At 36.1% G+C, this 14,825-nt stretch overlaps 1 protein-coding gene and 1 long non-coding RNA gene across 3 annotated transcripts in view; one reads left to right on the top strand and one right to left on the bottom strand.

The window, feature by feature from the left end:
* The window catches only part of LOC144341015 (uncharacterized), a 44,456-nt gene extending 32,981 nt beyond the window's left edge, over positions 1-11,475 (bottom strand). For both annotated transcript variants that reach the window (XR_013417589.1, XR_013417590.1), the window contains exon 1: positions 11,335-11,475. This is a non-coding gene — a long non-coding RNA (uncharacterized LOC144341015). The remainder of the gene's footprint in view (positions 1-11,334) is intronic.
* HPGD (15-hydroxyprostaglandin dehydrogenase) overlaps positions 1-14,825 on the top strand; it is a 31,482-nt gene that overhangs the window by 3,063 nt on the left and 13,594 nt on the right. The window contains exons 3-4 of the mRNA XM_001087957.5: positions 1,347-1,453; positions 10,701-10,797. Coding sequence (XP_001087957.1) covers positions 1,347-1,453; positions 10,701-10,797 — 204 coding nt within the window. The remainder of the gene's footprint in view (positions 1-1,346; positions 1,454-10,700; positions 10,798-14,825) is intronic.

Genomic DNA, 14,825 nt, shown 5'->3' with positions numbered 1-14,825 from the left:
CCCGTCTCTACTAAAAATACTAAAAATTAGCCGGGCGTGGTGGCGGGAGCCCCTAGTCCCAGCTATTTGGGAGGCTGAGACAGGAGAATGGCGGGAACCCAGGAGGCGGAGCTTGCAGTGAGCCGAGATCACACCACTGCACTCCAGCCTGGGAGACAGAGCAAGACTCTGACTCAAAAAAAAAAAAAAAAAAAAAAAAAAAATCCATGAAAAAGTAAACACTTTGTATTGTATTTTGTTGTTCTTCCATTCCCGTGCAGTGAGTGTAAAAGGTGCATATTAGGAAATCTTGAAAATGTTTTTAGTAAACAACTAGCATAGTAATTTATCCGTATGGGAACTGATTAATCCATGTCTTCCCCAATATGTCTGGTGGTTGGTAATGATTATATGAATTTATTTCAATCAAAATTAAGCTTATGCTGACCTACTGTTTTTAAGGACTTCATATGTTGGCCTGGAGACCTGAGAATATATTTCTGTCATATAGAAAAATAACCACAATTTTTATCCATAGTGTAAAATAATATAAGTAGAATGAATGATCAAAGGCTCAGGGAAACAGTTTAAATCAATTAGAACTATGTCAAAGGCTGCTTTGAGAAACAATAGACATGTGATTGGACAGTGTAATGAAAGACACTCAGGCCTCAGAATCTGTGCCAACTTTATCCTGTTTGAACATAGTTTTATACAAACTAGTAATCTGAAGTAGTAATAGTAGTGAGAAAGAAGAAAAGAAGGAAATAGTAAACATCGAAGTTTCAGTAATCAAATAAAATCAACTGAATGAAAAGTAGACTTTAGCTAAGATATAAAAACTCCCCCAAACATGCATAATAGATCTGAATATACAAGAATACTTGTATTAACATAACACTTTATGAATTTAATGTGGCTTATAGAAAATGATGTTTACCATAGTCTAAGCTGCAGAGCTTCAGTAACTTCTCAGGGACTAAGAGATGTTGCTTGCCCTAACTGACTTCAACGAGTTCTTAGCTTAGGATTTTAGCTCAGCTCTCTAAAATTTACCCCATTAAGTTACTGCTTATAGAACTTCAATGTGCATACAAATCATATATTAATATGTTAAAGTTAAGATTCTTATTCAGTTGGTCTGTGGTGTCTGCAAATTTCTGCATTCTTACCAAGCTGCCAGATTGATGCTTCTAGTCCACAAACCACACGCTGAGAAGCAAGGAATTAATTACAGTCAGCCCATGAGTTTAATAATTTTCAGTATGAGGGTAACTAAACTGAAATCCCTCTCATGGCATAGGACATGATTTAAATGTATACATGGAAAATAAGAATGTATCAATAATGTCTTGTTTTATAATTAGACACTTTTAGAAAAGTTGTAGACCACTTTGGAAGATTGGACATTTTGGTCAATAATGCTGGAGTGAATAATGAGAAAAACTGGGAAAAAACTCTGCAAATCAATTTGGTGAGTTATCTTAGCTATGTTTCTTGTCTATAATTATTTAATAACATGATGTTTATAAAGAAAAAAAGGTTCTTGGAGTCATGGAAACAAAACAATGACCTACAATATAGAAAAAGGGAAGTTACAGAAAGCTAGATAAAAGCATTTTCTTTGATAAAAAGGAAGACATTTAATGATGAAAGTAAGTCTGTCTTAAAACATTAGAAAGAAGCACGAATAAAATATAATTGATTGCTTAACTCAGGGGTTGGCGGACTATGACCCACAGATCAAAATAGCCTGCCAGCTCTTTTGGTATGACCTGCAAGCTAAAAATACCTTTTTACATTTCTAAATGGTTGAGAAATTCAAGAGAAGAATCATATGATTATATGAAATTCAACTTTCAGTGTCTATAAAGTTTTATTGCAACACAGCCACAGTCATTCATTTAAGTATTGTCATTGGCTATTTTCATGATATAGGGGCAAAGTTTAATATTTGTAACACATCCTGTGGCATTCAATGACTAAAATATGTACAATCTGGCACTTTACAGAAAAAGCTGGTCAACCACTGACTTATTTATTTAAAAGTAATCTTAATTAAATGCCAGAATGTAACAGAAAACAAAATTAAAGTGACAATTGAACTTTGTAATTAGTAGGACTTTTTATCCTGAAAGTTCATGGGGTGTGTGTGTGTGTGTGTATGATTTACACAATGTTTAATAATTATTTAGCTCTTAAAAATGGTAGAATTAAGAAATACAATTTTCTCTTTTATCCATTGAGTCATGAGTTTGTGGGTTATCTCATTCTATAAATGCCCTTGACATAAGATATTGGAGTTTAGTAAAAATCAAACGTTGACTAAAACAAAATGTCAAATAGGCTGTGCCTGGGGTCACCCTGCCCTTGCTGAGGTCATTCTCACCAATCTAACAAGCAGGTAATTGTAGAGTACAATTTGGCCACTGTATGTGTATAAAGGTACAGGGAGTGGCCTCCTACTTCATGATATCCTCCTAGTAAATTATAAACTCCATAAAAACAAGAACTGGGTTGTGTTTTTCTTTGTTTCTCCTTCAGTAATCAACGCAATATCTTGAAGATAGTGCTTAGTCAATACATTTTTTACTTAAATTGAAATGCCCATGAGTAATTACCTAACTGCTATAATAACTTGATAGAGGCAATGAGGATGACACTACACCACAAAAGAACTAAATCTGTAAGTCCTACCTTGAGAAGAGTACAGAATTGCTTCCGAAACTTGACAGATACCTAAAATACATTTTTCTTTTAATTTTTTAAATTTTTAAATTATTTTTGTTGGTTATCCTTTTTCAACTTTTATTTTAGGTTCAGGGTATACATGTGCAGATTTGTTACCCAAGTAAATTGTGTGTCACTGGCGTTCGGTGTACAGATAATTTCATCACCTACATAGTGGTCATAGCAACCCACAGATAGTTTTCCCACTTTCACCCTTCTCCCACCCTACATCCTCAAGTAGACCTTGGTGACTGTTGTTCCCACCTTTGTATCCATATGTACTTAATGTTTTGTTCCTATTTGTAAGTGAGAACATGAGGTATTTGATTTTCTGTTCTTGCATTAATTTGCTTAGGGTAATGACCTCCAGCCGCATCCATGTTGTTACAACCAACATGACTTCCTTTTTTATGGGTGCGTAGTGTTTCATGTTGCATATGTACCCATTTTCTTTATCCAGTCCACCATTGATGCGCATCTAGGTTGATTCTGTCTTTGCTATTGTGAACAGTGTTGTGATGACCATATGAGTGCTGTGTCTTTTTTGGTAGAATGATTTATGTTCCTTTGGGTGTATACCCAATAATGGGGTTGCTGGGTCGAATGGTAGTTCTGTTTTAAGTTCTTCGAGAAGAGCTCCAAAATGCTTTCCATGGTGTCTTTTACTTTCCTACCAACAGCATACAAGTGTTCTCTTTTCTCTGCAACCTCGCCAAGCCAGCATCCATTATTTACTTTTTTTTTTTTACTTTTTAATGATAGCCGTTCTGACTGCTGTGAAATTGTATTTCATTGTGGTTCTGATTTGCATTTCTCTGATGATTAGTGAGACTGAGCACATTTTTTACGTTTGTTGGCCATGTGTCTCTCCTCTTCTGAGAAGCAGTCACAAAAGTCTGTTTATGTCCTTTGCCCTTTTTTTAATGGGGTTGTTTTGGTTTTGCTTGATTTCTTAAAGTTCCTTATATATTCTGTATATTAGAACTTTGTCACATTCATAGTTTGCAAATATTTTCTCCAGTTCTGTAGGTTATCTGTTTACTGCTTTGATAGTTTCTTTTGCTGTGCAGAAGCTCTTTAGTTTAATTAGGTCCTATCTCTCTATTTTTGGTTTTATTGCAATTGCTTTTGGAGACTTCATCATGAGATCTTTGCCATGGCATGTGTTCAGAATGGGGTGTTTTGTGTTTTCTTCTAGGATTTGTATAGTTTTAGGTTTTATATATAAGTCTTTAATTCATCTTCAGTTGATTTTTAAAATGGTGTAAGGAAGGGGTCCAGTTTCAGTCTTCTGCATATGGATACTTGGTTATTCCAGCACCATTTATTGAATAGTGCATTCTTTCCCCATGCTCGTTTTTGTTGATTTTGTGAAAGATCAGATGATTGTAGGTGTACAGCTTTATTTCTGGCTTCTCCATTCTGTTCCATTGGTCTATATATCTGTTTTTGCACCAGTACCATGTTGTTTTGGTTACTGTAGGCTTGTATAGTTTGAAGTCGAGTAGTGTGACGCCTCTAGCTTTGTTCATTTTACTTAGAATTGCTTTGACTATTGTGACTCTTTGGATTCCATATGAATTTGAAAATAGTTTTGTTTTTTTTTTAATTCTGTGGAAATGATGATGGTAGTTTGGTGGGAATAGCGTTGAATCTGTAAATTGCTTTGGGCAGTATGGCCATTTTAACAATATCGATTCTTCCTATCCATGAACATGGAATGTTTTTTCATTTAATAATGACTCTGGGCCGGGCGCGGTGGCTCACGCCTGTAATCCCAGCACTTTGGGAGGCCGAGGCGGGCGGATCACAAGGTCAGGAGATCGAGACCACGGTGAAACCCCGTCTCTACTAAAAATACAAAAAATTAGCCGGGCGCGGTGGCGGGCGCCTGTAGTCCCAGCTACTCAGGAGGCTGAGGCAGGAGAATGGCGTAAACCCAGGAGGCGGAGCTTGCAATGAGCCGAGATCGCGCCACTGCACTCCAGCCTGGGCGACAGAGCGAGACTCCGTCTCAAAAAAAAAAAAAAAAAAAAAAAAAAAATAATGACTCTGATTCCTTTCAGTAGTGTTTTACAATTCTCATTGTAGAGATCTTTCACCTCATTGGTCAGCTGTATTCGTAGGTATTTTACTCTTTTTGTGGTTGTTGTAAATGGGATTGCATTCTTGATTTGCCTCTTAGCTTGGATATTATTGGTGTTTGGAAACATTACTGATTTTTGTACATTGGTTTTGTATCCTGAAATGTAACTTAAATTGTTTTTCAGTTCTAGGAACCTTTGGGCAGAGAGTATGCTGTTTTCTATGTATAGAATTATATTGTTTGCAAACAAAGATAGCTTGACTTCCTCTCTTCCTGTTTAGTTGCCCTTATTTCTTTCTCTTGCCAGGTTGCTCTGGCTTGGATTTCCAGTACTATGTTGAATGTGAGTGGTGAGACTTGGCATCCTTGTCTTGTTTCAGCTCTCAAGGGGAATGCTTCCAGCTTTTTCCCACTCAGTATGATGTTCGCTTTATGTTACTTCGATGCCTATGTTGTCGAGAATTTTTTAACTGAAAGGATGTTGAATTTTACCTGAAATCTTTTAATTAAGAAAGAAGATTCTATTTTACAGTATGAGTACCTTCTTTGCAGTTCTTTTAAAACTTTTTCTCCAGTGTACCTGGTTCATTATATGTGAAAATAACTTGAAACTGTCAAGTTTCCCTCAAAATCTTTTTGGGATTCTAATTGCAAATATACATACATGTGTTTGGAGAGAACTGATAGCTGATTTTCCTGAGTTGAGACAGTTCTGTGACCTTCTTCTGCTTTAGGGTAGAAATGTATTGAAATGAGATATTCTGACTGTGAATCATACTTACATCTCTTGGCTAAATCTTACATTATTATGGTATATGAATGTTTAATATACCATTGAATTTTTTAAATTCCTAATTTAGTATTTGTGATTCTGTACTTAGAAATTGTATTATTCTTAATTTTCTTTTCTTACAATGTTCTTACTTGGTTTGGGTGTCATCTGTATCTTGGCTTCCTTTTATGTCCTTGATCTGTTCATTTCTCAACAGAGGCATTCTTATCTCAAATGGCAAATGTCAGTTTGCCTACCTCTTTTAGTAATTCTATAAGTTTAGACTCTATATATTATAAATATATAATATTCAGAGGATAAGTTGCTAATTGTTACAATTTATTGATTTTTAAATTTTTTTTAAAGTTAAACTTCTGATTTATACTTTAATGTTTACTGTTTTCTTTTGTTTTTATTCTTTTACTGTTTGTTACCTAAACGCATTATATAGCTTTAATTTTCTTAGGCTGGTTAAAAAAAAAAAAAAACTATGCATTTTATATTTACTCTTCGGAGGTTACCCCTGACTTATTAAGAATTGTATTTCATTACATCTTTTAGTAGCCTGATAAAACAAACATTGTGAAAATATAGCTAATTGGGAACTGCAGGGATTTTTAAGAATATAGACTCATGCCACTTTCCAAAACTACATTAAATGATGAGATTTTCTTTGAACCAGGCTATCCCAGGGAAAAAGCACAACCTGCACAACACGTTTATCTCTTTAACATTACTACTGATATTTGTAATAGCTTCATCAGTAATATCTACAGATATTTTTACGGATAAAATTAATAGAGTATATAGTTCCTATATTCGGTGACTTCCTCATGGACCCTTGCTGTGTCTTTTCTCTGAGAAAGCAGCTGTCAGAAACAGTGTGCAATGATTACAGTTAACATAAAGAAACATGGAAATATTGAGGCAATTATTACAAAGTTACAGAATTCCACTGATGTCTTCATCCAGCTGAGAAGGCATGTTTGCTTTAACGTAGCCTGTGTGAATACCTGCTCTGAGCTGGAAAGTGCCAATATCATGGGCAAATTGGAAGTTCTGGAAGACCAGGGGAATTTTATTGTGATCCTTTAGTTAAAACTAACAGTCCTAGTTCCTTCTCCATTGAAATTTATCCAGCCTTTATTTTTCTTTGGACTCTGCTGACGTAGGCCACTTTTTAGCTTAACATCAGGAACTGATGACATAACTTTACATAGAGAAAACATCATGTAAACTTTGTTACCAATGTATTACTTAAAAATATGTTACTTCCTCTCCTACCTAAACCCATTGCAAGAGTAGAATTGGACCAATCATTCTACTTCCAACTTGATTATCTCTGTTATCATAATGCAAATATTTGTGTGTAGTTTATATAACCCTCTTTTGAAACTCTGCTCTGGATTTAATTTGCCTCCTTGGGTCTTCTACAATTCCATGTTTGTTCTTTGGCATGTTTTTCTGTATTACTGCCCCTGTCCGTGAGTAACCTCTTAAAGGACCTTACCATATATCTCTCCCTCTTCTGAAATACTGTACAACATATTTACACCATTCTCATAGGGCTTACTAGTTTTTTAATTTTATTAGAATTATTTTAATATATACATAATTCATGCTATTCATGCTAGTAAACCACAGGTTCTTTCAAGGCAGAAAACTATTGTTTTGTGTCCTTATAGATGTTAGTTAATAGTTACTGGGTCAACTGCCATTACCTGTATATGATATTTTGCATACATGAGAGTATTCACTTTTATGTTTCAGTACATTGCTTTCCAAATAGATTAGTTCTTCCAAACAGTATCATCTGTCCTTCCACTTTTACTCCTTATCAAATTTACTCCTTATTTTTCACTTTGCTGATCTCATCCTTCTTCCCACTAAACCTTTTCCCAGTCTTTTGTTTGCATTAGGCTATTTTATACTTCCTCCTTAGTCTGAAGCCAATAACAGCAGCATTATTTATAGCTGTTCAGAACACAGAAGAAATGTTCAGGAGGCCGGGCGCGGTGGCTCACGCCTGTAATCCCTGCACTTTCGGAGGCTTAGGTGGGTGGATCACGAGGTCAGGAGATCAAGACCATCCTGGCTAACATGGTGAAACCCAGTCTCTACTAAAAATACTAAAAATTAGCCGGGCGTAGTGGCGGGCACCTGTAGTCCCAGCTACTCGAGAGGCTGAGGCAGGAGAATGGCGTGAACCCTGGAGGCAGAGCTTGCAGTGAGCCGAGATGGTGACACTGCACTCCAGCCTGGGCAACAGTGCGAGACTCCATATCGTAAAACAAAATAAAATTTAAAAAAAAAAGGAAATGTTCAGGAAAGAATGAGTCTTTGCAAAACTATAAACAGTCATGCTGGCAATTGGGCAGAGGGAAACTTAACTTTGAATATTGGAATGGTAATTCTGTCATGTAGTCTTGTAACTTTCTGAAGTTTCAATAAACTTAAATATGTTCATCCCCACTGATGTGGAACTTATAGTCTAATTTTGGCATTTAACTAATATACATTGAATTCCTTAACCCGTTTATGCCAGAAGTTGCAATATTTTGAATTTTTGCATGAGTTAAAAATTAGACCTTGGCGATGAACTTGAGCAGTAGGATATAAACAACTCTCACATGCTTAGTATTCCAATAATGGAACACTAGGCAAAAGTGGGTCAATATGTTCAAATAAGATTTAAACAAAATAGATGAATATTGATAGTCATTTATTTTTTTCTGAAATGCACTTATTGACTAAAGATTTGCACTGGGAAATATATTTCTTTGGGATTAGTCAAAATTAGAATCCAGTCCTGAATCTATAACTTATAAACTTTAATTTAATTTCTCTCATATTGAACTTCCCATGGAGGAATGTAAACTCCCTATCTCTAAGGACTATTACACTTAAATAAACCACAGTTTATGTGAACATCTAGCACAGTGCCACTGCATAGAATTCATTCAATAAATTACACTTCCCTTCCAGAGCATCAAAATCTACATTTTCTGGCCAGGCACAGTGGCTCATGCCTGTAATCCCAGCACTTCAGGAGGCCGAGGTGGGCCAGGAGTTCGAGACCAGCCTGGCCAACATGGTGAAGCATATATAATATACAGACACACACACACACATATGCATGCATATACAGTCTAGAATAAGGAATACATTGTTATAATAAAGGAGGAAAAGTGAAAAATATCATTTCTACATAGCCAAAGCATTAGACCCTGTCTTGTAGATTCATCCTTTGAACTCTTTCATTTGAATAATTGCCCAGTTCTTAACCTGATAATGGATGAGAAAAATAATCCCTTGCCTTCCTCCACCAAAGATCTAAAGATAAATATTGCTTTTTAAAAATAAATCTTAAATATTCCCAAATTTTCTGTCTGGCTTCATCTTGTTCATGTTGAAAACACAACAGTGGGGTGTCATCAAAGCTGTAATACCTGAAAATAAAAGCATAGTGCCAATACGCATGAACAGAAGTTCTGTTCAGACATGCTGGAAACTTCTGCAGAAACTAACAGAATCTAACTGGCTTCAGTAACTTCAGCCATCTACATCTTTTTCTTCTTATATAAACAATTAATGTTTTGGTTTTCCTTTCTAAAGAAAATCATGTGGAGATTTTATTCATTCTCCCTAAGCCTACTTAATATCAAACTGGCACATGACTTAAGTGAATAGAATCTCCAATTTCCTTTCTTGTTCTAGAGCTACTATTAGGTAGGAGAAGTATATCTGAATCCTTGTAAAAAAACACTTCAAAGGAAATTTGTAAGAAAAAAGAAGGTAAACACCTGTGTAACCTCAGTTTCAGACTTGTTACCTATTGTATCGTTTTCTTTGCAGTATTGTAAAGCATGAAAAAAATAGGAATTAAGATGTCAAAATAGAATTTTCCTTTTTTAAAAGTCTGAGCTGGAAGGGATAGGACTTCTTAAATCCAAAAGGAAAACTAAGGTCTGAAATATCAATTTGATCTCACAGGTTGTTTTTTTTTTTTCTTTTTTTTTTTGGTAGTGATTAAAATAAAACAGGAAAAGTGCCTACACTTGGATATAAGTGGCAAAACAGTAAACTATCAAAAGGATAGCTGTAAGCAGTGATTAACAAAATTTAGTGACAGACACTACTAAAGACCAGATGTCCTGCTAACTAAAAATCACCACTTAAACTGGATAAAACATTTATGTGATTTCACACAACACGGAGTTCAGGAATGCTTGATCTTACAGGTCAATGGTATCATCAGGGTCCAGATTCCTGTCAGCCCTCCCACTGACCATTCTTATGTCGGTTTCATCTTTAGGATACTAGGAAATACGGGTTGTCCGTTTAAGTTATGACATTCATATAGAGCAGGCAATGTAACCGTTTCTTCTATTTTTTTTAAGAGCAACAAAAAATTTCTCAGTAGCATCCATCCTGTTCCCATCTGTAGCTGATTGCCTTCCAGGTCTCACTGACTGGGTTATTTGTTGGTTCTGAAACCAGCCACTGTCAAGGAGAATGGGATTTCCATGACTGAATTAAATTAATTAATCAGTGTCTACATTACATTTGGGCAGACCACCTTCCTCTGTATTGTGTGGAGAGGAGGTAGATACAGGAGCAAAATAGAATTTTTATTAGAAAGAAAAAGAGAGAAAATTAAATCTCTAGGAAATCAAGGGTAAGCACTATTCTATATTCCAAGATCCAAGAGAATTAAACAGAGTAGATAAGTGTGGAATACTGAGACATGAGAACCATATGCAGAGAGGAAGGGTAAATAAATTTTATGTCCAACATTTAGAAAACAAAAAGAATATATGGAATTATTGAAGATGTTGAGAATTGAGTGAAAGTAACAGACATTTTTGGAATACAACCTGTAGCGTAAAATCTCATATTAGGCAACTAAGTGAAGTTTTGGAGATATATGACAAGCTCCACAATGATTAGGCAAACAAAAAGAATCCAGGTTTAATGACTAACTTTAAAAACAAAGCTCTTTTAAAACCTTTCATTGATAATATTTGCAGAAATCTCCCTAGGTATCTGGAATAGCTATAAAAACTTTGGTGTGTGAAAATATGGTGAAGGATAATGACTATGTTCCTTTTCTCACTTATGCCCCTGGATTAGGTTTCTGTTATCAGTGGAACCTATCTTGGTTTGGATTACATGAGTAAGCAAAATGGAGGTGAAGGCGGCATCATTATCAATATGTCATCTTTGGCAGGTAAGGGCAATTATTACATTAAGCGTAACATTTTCTTATTGGTAATTTGGACCACTGAAACAAATCTTCACAGCATATTTATTATCAACTCAAGTTTGAAATTAAAAATCTGATTTTTTTGTAGTTCCGTGGAATTTTCTATTGCAAAATATCAAAAGTTTGAAAAATAGGTTTATGTCTCTTAAGTTAACTTGTGGCTTTTCTAGTTATCTTACTGCAGTAATATTTGAAAACAAAATTATGATTTTTTTTAGAGCAACTGTTTTTCGTAGGTTGTTGTGAGACTCCTAAGCAGTAATGCATGTGAAAGCACCTTTGGCAAAGTACAAAGCATGAAAGTGAAGCTACCATGTCTCTGCTCCCATGTGATTTTAGTGAGAGCGCGTAACTTTAAAATATGGCATGTATCATAGTTAAGATATGTTAAACTAATAAATAAAGCCAAATATATGTGTGTGTGTGTGTATATATAATGTTAAGATATGTTAAACTAATAAATAAAGCCAAACTTACATATAGTATAAGCATATTCCTTACCCGTACATCAGTCCAAGGCACGATCCTTGTTGCGGGTACCTCTTCTGTATGCAGACATTTGAAAACCTGACTGGCAGAAGTTCTGCCGTCTTCAGCAGGGAGCTCCTACCCTAGAACTGCTGGATTCCTTTTTGTCGAGCAGAAAGAGAAAAAGAACACGGAGCGGGCATGGCTACTCTTTTAAAAACCCCAGCCCAATAACGGCAGACCTTCTGCTCACATTTCAATATAGAACTTGAGCTCATGTTTCACCTAACTAAATGCAGTCTTAGTCTGGGAAATGCAGTCTAGCTGTGTGCCTAAGAGAAGAATGGATTTCAGAGGGCGGCTAATCGTCTTTTCCACAGCATGCAATCCTAAACTATATTATTTTCAGAGCAGTATGATTTAGTATCAGCTGATAGCTTATCCCTCAATACTAGCTTTAAACCTCTGACTGGACTTTTGGGAGCAACTGAGTCAAGTGACTTTACTTTTGAAAACTCTAAGAAAAAAATCATCAATGATTCTTGAATAGTTCAAGTGAAGTTGTGAAGTTTAAAAAGTCTGGTCGATATGGACAGCAAATCTAAGTCATCCATGTCCAAAAAAGTCAGACTTTTAAAAATTATCTGTTTGGTTTTAGTCAATGTGGTGATTTCAGAATAGAAATTTCAGCCCCACGCCCCACCCCAACCTTGGCATCCCAGCTGCAGTGATTTGGGAAGTTGGGTTTGGAGGTACCTGTGATTGAACCACTGTCTAATTCTCAGCATTTTTCTCATCCCACTAGGAATGATTATTTTATATCACTGTAAAGCTGCCGCCAGAGGAGATTTAGAAATCTCCTGTAGAAGTTCTCAAAAATAAACTAGCATCTCATTTTCTGGGTTGCTTAAAGTCAAAATCATGTCCCGAAAGCTATTATGAACCTATTTCTATACATTTTTGGGGGTAATGAGATTCTTTTTCCTAACAGTACAACTACTTATAACTTATAACATTTAATTCTAATGATACTTTAAAACAGCATGGGCAATATTTGAAAGGGATATGTGTTCCAGAGAGGGCCAAATGTTAAGCTGTGGGAGACTGAAACCCTAAAATAAATTGGCAAAGCTAAATCTATACTATTTTGAAATAAAATCATAAGAAAAAAACAAGTGACTGGAGAATTAAAAAGAGATATAGTATTTTCTTAAAAGTTTATTTAAAAACCTGGGGCTGTGATGAAGGTTGATAATTCTGTATATTGTTTCTATAAAGCTAAAAGGGCCAGCAAAGCTTGGAGTACCATGAATATTATACAGGGAGCCCCTGGCCTTTATGTCACCAGAGGCACTGATTTCATTCTTTGGAAGGCTGAAAGCCTCAGGGTTGGATCAATTTAGGACAATCTGGGAGAAATTCTGTACCATATGAGGGTGCTTACTTGCCCCAAAGAGTGTGAATAAAGAAATGCAATGTAGTATTACTGCCTTTTATCTGATTAAAATATTCAAATATATAATATCATTTATTGATCACTGTTTAACTGATACCATTTTAAACACTATACGTTATCTCATTTAATCCTCACAACAACCCTGTGAGGTAAAATTTGATAATTTCCATTTTGAAAATGAAGAAACTAAGGCAGGAGAAGTATGAAATATCTTGCCTAAGCTTACACATCAAGTAAGCCTCAGAGCTGGAATTCACATGCAAATAGCCTGGTACAAGTCTTCTTAGAATTTTAACCACTAGATTATCTGTCTGTCTCTAATATCTATGAGTTTATTTGTTAATCTACCTGTATTTACCTCAGCCTAACAGAAAAGTAACAGCAACTGAAATCGTTTGACTTGAATAAACCCTTGCAATTTGCTCGTCTCTTCAGGCTTCATGGGCACAGCTCTAATCTCATGGCTGCATTACTAAACCTTCAGTGAAATCTTAAGCTTTTGCTCCATTTGACACTTCCAGTAAAGTCCTAAAAATATTTGGGGAGCTTACCGGTGTCACAAGTCAAAACATGCCATTGAGCAGAGCAGTTTAAGGCTTGCAATTTGATGTCCACTTTGCTTTGTTGGCTAGGAGCTTGCTTTAGCTCACTGCCACCGGCCCCCCACCCCTGTGTGTTAATCCTCTTCTTACCTATGTTAGATACAACATTTGCAATCATGTGTGGGCATTTCTCTGTTTATGCAGATAAAATGATGACTTGATAAAAATTCAGTGGTAACATTGCTTTGGTTTTAAATTACTTTCCTGGCACTGGTACAATTTAATGAATAATATTGCATTACAAACTGCTTCTCCCTCTGATTTTCCTCCACATGTACAAAGCAACACTATGTAAAATGGTTAAATAGCTTAAGTTTATCATTGTTCCCTCTGCTTGGCTTATTACTCTCTCCATTTTCAGAAGTTGTCCTCGGCACCCTCCCGTTGTAATTCCAGCCTCCACCCCTCTTGTGTTTATGCTGTTTCCTCATTGCCGCTGGCCAGCGTGGACAGTCTATTTCCTTTCCCATCCAGGGCTCCCACTAACATGCCTTCATCTCACAAAGTCTTAAAATGAATTGCCTTGTATTTTATCCACCAACGGAGAGCCTCCAGTTCTTCCCATAATGAAACAAGTTTGATAAAACGTCAGGATATTGTAATAATGAGAGAAGGTAAAAGAGGACCCCTCCGTCTTTATCATTCCCTCAGAAATGGTATCAACAATGTTGTGCCCTTGAGTCATAGCACGTAGGAAGAGGTGAGAGGACCAAAATAGTCTTGAAGGAGTTATCAGAGTACTTCTAATATTTGACTACTCTGTTTTTCCAAACCTTGCTTCCTTTTTTCTTGTTTTTCTCCTGTTTTTCTCCATACCACTTAGTCTGTTGAAGGAATGGCTGTGGGTAATATTCAATATTCAACTCAACAGGGCCTATCCTCATGATCTCTGGCGTGGGTACAGTGGAGTCCTTCACTGTCACAGTAAAACCTTAAGTTGGCACACTGGTGTGAGTAGAGAAGTTAATGAGTAATGACCACTGACGCAGACAGAGTATCAAATGCAATTAATAGGTTTAATAAACAGGAGCAGTTAAGTAGACAATGATTCCTCAGCAGATTATGGGATGGGTGTGCTTCAGTCTGGAGTTCCACAAGTTGTTCTGAGTGTTGTTAACCCACATGGACTTTTCTACACAAGTTTTTATTTATAAACATAATATACAAACAGACACTAATTTTGCCGCATCCATCCTGAACTATTAAAACAAAGTTGGAAGGAACAATAGAAGAACAAAGTCTGGTTTAATGCAGATAATCAAACAGCTGTGCTCCATTAAAACATCCCATAAGAGTCAAGTGCACTCCATTTGTTTGTTTGTTTGTTTGTTTTGAGACAGAGTTTCACTCTTGTCACCAAGGCTGGAGTGCAATGGCCACCACCACCCCCAGATTCAAGCAATTCTCAGTCTCCCCAGTAGCTGGGATTACAGGCGCACGTCACCACGCCTGGCTATTTTGTGTGT

This window comes from Macaca mulatta, chromosome 5, assembly GCF_049350105.2.
Source record: "Macaca mulatta isolate MMU2019108-1 chromosome 5, T2T-MMU8v2.0, whole genome shotgun sequence".
Taxonomy (NCBI): Eukaryota; Metazoa; Chordata; class Mammalia; order Primates; family Cercopithecidae; genus Macaca; species Macaca mulatta.
Note: the sequence above shows the minus strand (reverse complement) of the source record. Positions and strands in the feature narration are given on the sequence as shown.